This window comes from Crocuta crocuta, unplaced genomic scaffold (assembly GCF_008692635.1).
Source record: "Crocuta crocuta isolate KB4526 unplaced genomic scaffold, BGI_CrCroc_1.0 scaffold68, whole genome shotgun sequence".
NCBI lineage: Eukaryota > Metazoa > Chordata > Mammalia > Carnivora > Hyaenidae > Crocuta > Crocuta crocuta.
In genome coordinates, this window is record NW_027532426.1 from 1,257,152 (window position 1) to 1,268,949 (window position 11,798).

At 42.2% G+C, this 11,798-nt stretch overlaps 1 protein-coding gene across 1 annotated transcript; it reads left to right on the top strand.

Annotated features, from left to right (window-relative positions):
- Positions 1–8,324: 8,324 nt before the first annotated feature.
- On the top strand, positions 8,325–11,798 carry LOC144243950 (keratin, type I cuticular Ha4). The gene is made up of 7 exons (XM_077779093.1): positions 8,325–8,779; positions 8,881–8,963; positions 9,481–9,637; positions 10,521–10,682; positions 10,777–10,902; positions 11,027–11,247; positions 11,714–11,798. Exons 1-7 carry the CDS (start codon positions 8,354–8,356, stop codon positions 11,796–11,798), a joined length of 1,260 nt encoding a protein of 419 aa, XP_077635219.1. The 5' UTR covers positions 8,325–8,353.

Here is an 11,798-nt window from a genome sequence, read left to right on the forward strand (position 1 = left end):
AAAAAAAAAAAAAAAAAAAAAGAAAGGCTTGAACTTGAATCTTTAACTTGAAAGAAGAGCCATGGAAATGTTAAGCATGGACTCGCTAAAACCCCAGAAGACAATTTTGACATGAAAGGATCAGAGACCACTCAGGTTTCTACCTTTTCCCACGAACGTTTCCATCACACCAGGCTTTCTGAGGCAGATATTGGAATCCACCTTGGTGAAACACAATCTTGTATATTGAAATAACCAGATGGATTGAAATTATGTATATATTTGATAAAGCAACTATTTATTGTTTCTACCATAATTGTCCTCTTGACACTTATTTTTAAAGCTCAAATTCCAGGGTGGATTCAGACTTGCACGCCTTGCTACTTGGTTTGTGAGAAGCCTCCGACCTGGAATCCCTTCTCTGATGTGGTCTGCTACCGTGTCCATGATTTCCTCCAAACCCAAGGTCAAGCTCAGCAAATGGAACTAAGCTGCTAATCAGCTGACCTTAAAATGGAGAGAATACCCTGGATTTATCCAGTGGGCCCAATGTAATCACAGGGGTCCTTCAAAGTAGAAGCGGGAGGCAGAAGACAGTGAGAGGGAGAGGGAGATATGATTGAGGACACACATCAGAGTCATGTGATGTAAGAACTGGACCCCTCACTGCAGGATCTGAAGATGGAGGAAGGGGACCATGAGCCAAGGGAACTAGGTAGCTCCTAGATGCTGGAAAAGAAAAGGAAATGGATCCTTCCTTGGAGCCTCTAGAAAGGAACATAGTCCTGCCAATATCTTTATTTTTTTTCCTTTTCATTGTGGAAAAAAAATATATATACATAAAATTTATCATCTTATCTATTTTTTTCTTTAGTGTTTAATTCAGGGACATTAAGTACATTCAGCTTATTGTCCATCAATCAGCATTCTCCATCTCCAGAACTTTTTCATCTTCCCAACTGAAACTGTCCCCATCAAACTCCCTAACCCCTCTGCCTCAAGACCCTGGTAACCTCTATTCCACTTTTTGTCTGTATGAATCTGACTACTCTAGGTACCTCATATAAGTGGGATCATACAGTATTCGTTTTGTGTGTGTGTATGTGTGTCTGACTTATTTCACTTGGTATAATGTTTTTGAGTCTGGTCCATGTTGTAGCATGTATCAGAATTTTGTTCCTTTTAAAGGTTAAATAATATTTCATTGTACATATCACATTTTGTTTGTCCATTCATCCACAGATGCGTATTTTGGCTTCTGTAACTAATGCTGCTGTGAACACTGGTGTGTGTGTGTGTGTGTGTGTGTGTGTGTGTGTGTTTGTGTATTCAAGTCCCTTTTTTCGATTCTTTTATGTATGTGCCTAGAAGTGGAATTTCTGGATCATATGGCAATTCTGTGTTTAATTGTTTGAGGCCATGCCATGTAATATTCCTGCTAGCAATGCACATGTGTTCCAATTACTCCACATCCTTGCCAACAGTTTTTAAATTCTGTGTTTTTTTGTTCGTTTCTGTTTTTGCTAATAGCCATTCTAGTGGGTATGAAGTGGTACCTCATTGTGGTTTTGATGTGCATCTTCTTAATTATTAGTGATGCTGAAGCATCTTTTCATGTGCTTGTTGACCACTTGCATATCTTTGGAGAAATGTCTATTCAAGTCTTCTGAACATCTTTTTTGAGTCATTTAGTTTTGTTGTTGAGTTGTAGGCCTTTTATTCATTCTGGGTATTAATTTTTTATAGAAATATAATGTGCAAATATTTTCCATTCTGTGGGTTGACTTTTCATTCTCTTAATAGTGAAATTCATTTTTTTGATAGTTTATTGTCAAGTTGGTTTCCATATAACATCCAGTGCTCATCCCCACAAGTGCCCTCCTCCAAAAGTTTTTTAATTTTCTGGAATTTATTTTACCTAGTTTTTCTTTGGTTATCTGTGCTTTCGGTGCCATGGCCAGGATATCATTGCCAAACCCAATGTCATGCAGTTTTCACAGTATGGTTTCTTCTAAGTTTTATAACGTCAACTCTTACATTTAGGTCTATGGTCCATTTGGGGTTCATTTTTTGCATATGGTGCGAAGTAAGGGTCTAGCTTCATTCCTTTCCTGGGACTATGCAGTTTTTTCAGCACCATTTGTTGAAAAGACTGTTCTTCCTTCACTGAATGACATTTTTTTTGAAAAATCATTGGTCATATATGTGAAGGATGATTTCTGAACTCTCTAGTCTATTCCATTGGTTTATATGTCTGTTCTTATTCCAGTGCAGCATTGTTTTGATTCCTATAGCTTTGTAGTAAGTTTTGAAATCAGGAAGTGTGGGTTTTCTAACTTTGTTCTCCTTTTTTATTCTTTAAAAATTTTTTAAAAATGTTTTATTTCTTTCTTTTTTTTTTTTATATTTTTATTTATTTCTAGGAGAGNCGCTTAACCGACTGAGCCCACCAGGTGCCCCCGTTCTTACTTTTTAAAGATTGTTTTGGCTATTTGGGGTACCTTGAAACCTCATATAAATTTTAGGATGGGATTTTCTATTTCTGCAAAAGTTTCACTGGGATTTTGATAGGGATTGCTTTGAATCTCTTTGATAGGGATTTTTTTTGGCAATATTGCCATCTTAAAGGTACTAAATCTTCTAATCCACAAACTCAGGAGGTCTTCCCATTTATTTGTATCATCTTTAATTTCTTTTGGTAATGTTTTGTAGTTTTCAGCATACAAGTCTTTTGCCTGCTTTGTTACATTTATTCCTAAGTATTTTATTCTTGTTGATATTATTGTAATTAAAAAAATATGTCACTCCCAGTGAGAGTAAAACTTTGATTTTAGACCCATGTTAGACTTTTGACCTATTGAACTTTAAGATAATATATTTCTATTGGTTTAAACTACTAAATTTGTGGTGATTTGTGATGGTAGCAATAGGGAACTAATATGGCTCACATCTTTTGAATATCAGCTATGGGTTAGGCAAAATACTAGGAACTTATCTATCTTTATAAAATGCTTCAAATTAAACCCATTTTAACAGATGAGGAAACTGAACCTTAGAGATTTGCTCAAATCACAGGTGGTTATTAGCAATTATGAGGTTTGAACCAGGTTCTATTTATAGGTGCACATGACACTACTATAGGATATGTAGAATGATTTAAAAATCATAACAGAATGAATACATCCAGGTCAATGACAGTCTTCAAAATTGTTCCCTACATAAAGATTCCAGCTTAATTTTGGCAAGTCTCTTTAAGAATTGGCTTTCGAGGATGCCTGGTGGCTCAGTCACTTGAGCCTCTGACTTGCTTTTGGCTTAAGTCATGATCCCAGGGTCATGGGATCAAGCCCCATGTTGGGCTCTACATTGAACATGGAGCCTGCTTGGGATTCTCTCTTTTCCTCTGCCCCTCCCTCACCTTGCACATTCTCTTAAAAAAAAAAAAAAAAAAGAATTGGCGTTTGAATCAATTATAGGCCACATGTGGGGGTATTTTTTAAAAATCTTTATTCATTCATTTTTGAGAGAGAGATAGAGAGATAGAAAGCATAAGCAGGGGAAAGGCAGAAAGGGAGGGAGAGAGAGAATCCCAAGTAGGCTATGCACTGTCAGCACAGAGACCTACGCAGGGCTCTACCCCACGAACTGCAAGATCATGACCTGAGCTGAAATTAAGAGTTGGACACTTAATGGACTGGGTCACCTAGGTGCCCTGGTGTTGTTGTTTTAATTATCTAACTTGATTGTTTATCTTATTCACAAGGTTTCTTGTTGAATGGCTTCCAAAAAATCAAATCATCCTTAAAAGGCAAAGGTTTGCTATCAACAAACTGGATGTTAACAAGATATATACACTGCCAAAACGTAAAGCTCCAAACATGCTTTAAACAGAGAGGCTATCATTAGAACAAGGGAAGATTCTGGCCAAAGGCAAAGCTTTTTGGATCTTCAAATTCTGTCATGTTCTTTCAAAACAGAAATCTCAATCCTTATAGTTAAACCTTAATTTAAATATAAATGTGTTTCACATCACCTTAAACACTTCCATGTGGCTTTTAAATTATTGGCAGGTACTCTTTCATCATCAACACACATGAGGACAGTGGTTCTAAACCTTGGTGGTGCTTTGGAATCACCTGAGGAACTTAAAAAAAAAAAAAGCCAAAGACCGAGTTTGCCTTTAGAGAGCCTGATTTAATTGGTCTGGGACATAGCTTGGCCACTGGGAGTTTCAGAATCTCTTCTGGGGGTTCTAATGAGCCAGGCCTAGACCCTAGTCTGGAAAGGGTATTGGTATTGGTTCTCACTTATCCTCTCATCTACTCTGTGTCCTTGGACAAGTCACATAACTTCTCTGAGCCTCAGTTTCCACAAAGTGGAAGTAATAATCTCTTCTCTACCTGCTTTACACACTTGCCAAGAGGATCATGGAAGATGGTGTTCATGGAAACACTTGCAAGCCAGATATTTTTATCAGGGTTATTATTCTGATTATTGATGACAACACGTAGCTAATTTTCTTAAGAATAGAGAAGCTAGTCATTTTTGTTGGATGTTTCCTGTCCAACAGTAGAAATTGTATAGTATCCTGTTGTCTTTCACACCATTGATTCTTTCTTTAAGTCCCCCACCTAGCTCTGCACCTGGAGAACATGCTCAATTCAGCATTATTTGATACTCTTTGGCTCCAGGCCCATCTTCTGATGGGGCCCCAGGCCCTTCTCAGTTGGCATGCCCAGTGCTCTTTGGTGACCCGTTTTATTGGCTCTTGGCTATCCTGGTATGAACCCTTAGCCAACTGGGAATAGCATCCTCAAACACTTGATCCATCCCCAAACTTGTGTCCTAAATATTTTTGCTAAATCTTTTCCTGTTATCCTGAAATGTTTGTATTTACTATGGATACAGCTAAAGTACTTTTTTGAATCCTTATATCTGGGGTCAAAGTCATTGTTTGAGTTCTTTGAGGTCTGACGCTACTGTCAGTGTCTACAGGAAGAGCAGGATGGTCCAGGAATGCGTAGCATTTTTCTCTGTAAAAGCCCATTTCATTACTTCCAGGAGGCATGCATCATCACAAGCTTGTGGGATTTGTCACTTTTTAACCTCTAGTTTACTAAGGAACAAAGCAACATGCAGGAAGCCTAGGTGTGTCTTCCTGTCCATACTCAGAGCTGGCATTGGAATTCATGAGCTCACCTCTGTGTTTCTTCCAGTTCTTGTGTTTTGTCACACCCTGGCCTATGCCAATGTCTCATCTCTCTACCTCACAGTAAGGTAGAGATGGGCCCAGCAGACTTGAGTCTACTTAGTTGTGTCATTTTGGACAAGTTAACTTTCTTCTCAGATTATTTATCTCTGATACATGGTGACAATAATGACATTGAAACATCCAGAGTTTGGGGTGAGGATGGAATATTATACGTGAAGGGTCCTAATAGACTACCTGATGAGGAAATGACATATTGATATTCATTTCTTTCCTGCTTCACCATCTGGACCTCAGTTTTCTTCTTCATAAATTCAAGTCTTTCTAGCTTTAGAATTCTTTGATTCTTAGAAAATAGATCTTACTTCTGAGAGGTGAAATTTTACAGGGCTAAATGTTCAGGGTGAGGCAAGTAGGCTGTCTCTCAGATTCTAAATCACCTTAGGCCATGCCATTGTGCATTTTGATTTCTTTAGATGCTAAGAAAAGGCAATCTAACTTCCAATCTGTACATATCAATCTGTCATGCAAAAGGACAGGCATTTCCCTGTGGAGAAAAGTAAATAAGTATAACTTGGTTTTGGCTGAAGAGGGTACCATAAAGAGTAGTTGAGGGAGAGGGCTGCTTGGATAGAGAAGGCTTTGGAGGACTGATGGGGTTGGAAGGGGTTGGGAATGGGGCCCCAGAAAGAATCAGAAGCAAAAAGGGTAAAGAGGGGCAATGGGAAGAAAAGAATCTAAGATTTTCTTCCCCTTAAAAAATCAGAGAAATTTCTGTGTCAAATTTTTACATTGTATTTAGGTATTCAGGCTCAAGAGTTAGACAATGAATTGTTCAAATCCTAGCTCTGCCATTTACTATCTGTGTCTTTGGAAAATTCAGAGCCTTCTCCAAACTGTTAATTTATCTGTAAAATGGGAATAATTTTATAGGCCAATCTTACAGGGTTATTGAGAGGGTCAATAAGAAATGTGACATAGCACTTAGCATCTACCTTGTTTGGCACAGAGAAAGTGTTCATGAAGTGGAAAGTAACATCACCAGCATCACCAAAACCATCATCATTATTATGGATGCTAGCACAGAAATGCAAGGCTGGAGGAATCTCAGAAAATCAGTAGAGCCCATTTCAATGGCAATACAAGAAAAGAGGTTTTGGTGGCAATACAACCCCACGTAGAGAACTTGTCTTCCTCAAGAACCACCCCAAAGAAGATAATCAAATTCACAAGATCAGTAACTTAGAAGAGAATGTAGGCACAGTGTGCCCTCTGCCGACTTTCTATTCTGGCTACCAAGTTAATGTTAAAATTTGTATTTTTGTTGATTAATTCATGAATATAGTTCTATGCCCCTACTGTTTGCAAGTAGGTGAATGAGTATTATCACCATTGGATTTGCCTTGGCAATGTAACTACATGTCTGCTCAACAGAATTGAATTTTCAGAAAATTCTATTTCTGGGCCATCTGGCCAAAAATAGGAAGGAGGAAGATTAAAGAAACAATAATCAGTTCCACCCCCAACCATATTCACACACAATATATTACTTAAATTTATGACAGAACTATGAGGCGGGCAGCATTATTACTACTTAAATTTAAGTGATGAAGAAAACAAGAGTCAAAAAGGAGAACTCACTTCTCTGAGCTCATATCATCAGTAAAAATATGAACTCAGGTAGTTTAGCTTCAAATGCATGTTTTTCTGTTACCTTGATGTTGCCTTTGAAATCTGGACACATCCTTCATAAATTACTTATATTATGTTCCACAAATAATTTTTTGGGACTTCTGTCTGCACCATGATTTTGTTTTTGTGTGGAATAAAGGACAGATAGAGTGACAAGGAGCAGAAAGTGGGATGAGGAAGACTACTTCATTAAGGTTCTTTATTGGGTAATAGGGAGACTCTCAGGAATTTGGAAGGGTCCAAGGGTATCTGAACTCACAGGTGATAGAGAGGCACCCCCTCATCAGGGATGGTGTCCACTTCTTAGGGATGACAGAGTGAAGGTGCATTCTCATGGGTGTTGTGACTGGTTTGGGGAGCATCTCAGGCTGGCAGAGTCACAACTCTAAGGATGTATGATGCTCTTAGAAAGAGGATTAAGTCTAGGAACAAGGTGAGGGAAATTTACAGGACTCTGAGATAAGGTCACCATGGATACAAAGATAGCTCTGAGCTCCTCATTCTGTTTTTTCCATTCTTGTTGAGTCTGAAATATTATGCTTCATATTTATACTTCAACACTGCCACTTGAACTCTCTCCATGTTCAGGCACAATTTTCTTTCTAGATATTTCTTCTTCTCATATTTAGGGAGATTGTTGCTTCAGTACAGTTTGGTAAACTTTTTCTATTAAGGGCCAGAGACTAAATATTTTAGGCTTTGCAAACCATATGGTCTCTGTTACAACTATTTAGCTCTGCCATTGTAGAAAAAAAGCTAAATACCTAAATAATAGACATAGACAATACATAAATAAATGAATATGGCTATGTGTCAATAAAACTATATTTAGTAAAAAAGGCAGGAGGCTGAACTTGGCCTTTGGGCTCCGGTTCACTGATCTTTGCTTCAGGGCTATTCCCAACCATCCAGCCAGTTTTACTTCCTAGCCATGAACACTCTATTATCTTCAATCTCCATGTATTGGTAAATTCCCACAGCTCCAATTAATACTATCATAAGTAGGGCCCAGGTTTCTTGTAACTAGTATAGGACAAATTTCTACTATGAAGTCAAGTTACATCAAACACTGAAACATGGGAAGGACTGGGAAAAGAGAGCCAACTGGAAGACTGTTCACTCTAGAGTCTCTTTCCAGGGAATCTAGTGGCAGAACCTCATGGGTGAGAAGTCCCAAACAACTCCACCCCGTGTCCCTGGCTGTCCTCCCCTCTGAGTAATGGAGAGAGACATTTGGGGTTGTGATGATTCTGTCTCCTTTGAAGCCATCTGATGAAACTCTGATTTCACCAACCACTAGCACCCAAGGAGGAACCTAGTGTGACACAAGCTAAATGGAATAATTTTATGGGTTGAGGAGACTCTTTGCAGGCATCTAACTAGCATATTTTGGAAAAAAATTAGCTGAACCATTAGGAAAAGAAATTACGCTTTATGCCAACCCCCACCCACCATTAAGGGTATAAAAGGACTATGGAGGAAGGAGAAACTCAAACCTCACCACATCCACCTAGATCAGCTTACCTGCTCTCCATCACCTCTCCCTGCACCATGCCTTACAACTGCTGCCTTCCCAACCTGAGCTGCCGCTCCACCTGCTGCTCCCGGCCCTGCGTGCCCCCCAGCTGCCACACCTGCACCCTGCCCGGGGCCTGCAACATCCCCGCCAATGTGGGCAACTGCGGCTGGTTCTGCGAGGGGTCCTTCAATGGCAGGGAGAAGGAGACCATGCAGTTCCTGAACGACCGCCTGGCCAGCTACCTGGAGAAGGTGCGCCAGCTGGAGCGGGAGAACGCGGAGCTGGAGAGCCGCATCCGGGAGTGGTGCCAGCAGCAGGTGCCCTTCGTGTGCCCCAGCTACCAGTCCTACTTCCGGACGATCGAGGAGCTCCAGCAGAAGGTGAGGGGGTGCCATGTGGGGGCACAACAGCAGCTGACTGTCTTTGAACAATAAGATATTCCCAAGTTTAAGTGGCCCTCACAGTAGAATCTTGTTTTCAGATTCTGTGTGCCAAGTCTGAGAACTCCAGGCTGGTGGTGCAGATCGACAATGCCAAGTTGGCCTCTGATGACTTCAGAACCAAGTAGGTTGAGACTTTTAGGCTAGGTGACCCCGAAAGCCCCTATGACTCTCTCATGGCCCTGTGGGACTAACATTTCCTGGAAAGGGAGAGGCAGCTATTTCTCCCTTTTGAGTTCTCTTCTCAAGCCTGGCTTTATATAAAACCAGTTTCAAACAGAGATCCAGACTCATATGCTGTGTGCACTTCAGCCTATATTGGCATCTCTGGAAGACCTTCTTAAATCCCAAAATTCAGAGATTGACATAGACTGTTCTATGGGGAGTGGTGGTATATTAACCAACAAAATTAAGAGGAGAGTGAGAGACTCCATCTCATGAGTCCTTGTGGGTACCTTCTGGTGTTAGGGTGAATCAGGGGCCTCTCCAATCTATTTCTGCAGAGCTTGGGGGAAACATGGAAGAAAAGAGGCAGAAAACTGTATTAGCTCAAAGAGATGGAGGCCAGTCCATCCACACAAGATATAGAACAGGGGAACCAGTTTCTTTCCTGCCTTATCTTCTCTCATCTGTGTGTGCAGGTATGAGACAGAGCTGGGCTTGAGGCAGCTGGTGGAATCAGACATCAATGGCCTGCGCAGGATCCTGGATGAGCTGACTCTGTGCAAGTCTGACCTGGAGGCCCAGGTGGAGTCCCTGAGGGAGGAGCTGCTGAGCCTCAAGAAGAACCACGAGGAGGTGAGAGGAAAAGGAAAAAAAAATAGTAGGTTTCAGATCCAAGCCTTTAGCATCAGCAACCAGGAGGCAATTGCCATCAGACTTCTTGAGCTGGGACTCAGAAGAACCTTGAGTTCTTCAGAGAATGATGATAGTATATCCATAGCATGTAGGGAGGTGAGTTGCTTATTTTCCAGCAACTGGGTAAGGATTGGGCAGGTGTTGGAGATGCTGAGAAAAGGCATCCATTTATTGAGCCCTGCTCTCTACTGCTCACTGTGAGTTTCTAAATTTACTGGTAGAGATGGAGGGAAAAAAGGAAAGAAGATATTTCACCTCTCTTCAATGGGCTCCCAATAGTCTGGGGAGATGGCTATGTAAAAAAAAACGATATAATACAGGCAGAGGAAAGAAGTACTATATGAGAAATATGAGCAGCATGTGCAGGAAATAATCCAGTCTACCTGGAAGGAGATAGAGAATTTTCTCAGAGGCATGTCATGGGAAAGAGGAGGACACACTTGGATGCTCAATCTGGGAGAAGAGGCTGAACAAAGACACAGAAGTAGAAGAGCAGGTATATTTGAGTTTGGCCCATGGATTGATATAGCTGGATATGCATTACCTATAAGGATGTTATGGGAAATGAAGTAGGATTTGCATAGGCCAGGGAGTTTGGACTTAGTCTTATTGGAAATGTGAGCTTCTTTCAGTTTTTTGGGGGAAATAAATTGATGTGATCCCTATTTGGGTCTATTCCTACATTGCATCTGTGTCAGTCTTGGGGAATGATCAGGATATTCCCTTCAGTACATTTTTGGCAGGGTTGTGCTCACTTTCCTACAGTAGGAAGATATACAGCAGATCCATTTCTGTGGTTCATTCCTTCCTCTTTTTCCCTCAGGAAGTCAACACCCTGCGCTCCCAGCTTGGAGACCGCCTCAATGTGGAGGTGGATGCGGCCCCCACCGTGGACCTGAACCGTGTGCTCAATGAGACCAGGAGTCAGTATGAGGCCCTGGTGGAGACCAACCGCAGGGATGTGGAGGAATGGTTCACCACCCAGGTGGGCATCTCAGCACGTGGCTTCCCAGGACCTTCAGCCCCTTGGGGTTCTTGAGGCAGGGTGTGACCTTGTCTTGTCCCCTGTGCTGTTTCAGACCGAGGAGCTGAACAAGCAGGTGGTGTCCAGCGCAGAGCAGCTGCAGTCCTGCCAGGCAGAGATCATCGAGCTGAGACGCACGGTCAACGCCCTGGAGATCGAGCTGCAGGCCCAGCACAACCTGGTGGGTGTTGTTCAGGGTATTGTCCACCCTCTCCTTACCTCGTGAAGCCTGTGACTTCTCTGGAACCCCATGGAGATGTCCCCTGAGAAGCAGCTCTGTGACATTCTGTATGTTCCCCACACAGAGGGACTCCCTGGAGAACACGCTGACGGAGACCGAGGCGCGCTACAGCGCCCAGCTGGCCCAGGTGCAGTGCATGATCACCAACGTGGAGTCCCAGCTGGCTGAGATCAGGTGTGACCTGGAGCGGCAGAACCAGGAGTACCAGGTGCTGCTGGATGTCAAGGCCCGGCTGGAGTGCGAGATCAACACGTACCGGGGCCTGCTGGAGGGCGAGGATTGCAAGTGAGTGCAAGGCAAAGAGCTCTGGAAGCCATGTGGTGCACTACAAGATATTGTGGGCATACACATGTGGGCCACATTCTCAACTCACAGAACAACACGCATTTATAGAGAGTCCATGATGTGACAGCTAAGCACAAAAGGAAGTTCAGAAGTGAAGGGCATACATCCCCTGCCTCAGGGAGCTAATGATAGAGAAATGGTGGTGGACAGATTGTTGCAACACTAAGTGCTGGGTAAGGAAGTGTGTGTTGGTTCCAGGAGAGCTCAAGAGCATAGCATGTTTTTCAAAAGGACAATTTTCCACCCCAGCACGTGGCACTCTGGGATGGGGAGAAGGAGTCAATAATAATCAAATTTGATTCCAAAAGTCTCCAACCACTGAGAATTCATGGGTTGTCTCATTAAGCGCCTTAGGGCGCTCTCCACGGCCACCCCCAATCCATTCTAGACCTCTGTGTCCTCCCAGGCTTCCCTGCAACCCATGTGCTACCACCAACGCTTGCGGCAATTCCTGCGGGTCCCGTGGCACCTGTCAAACGCGTTGCTCTTAA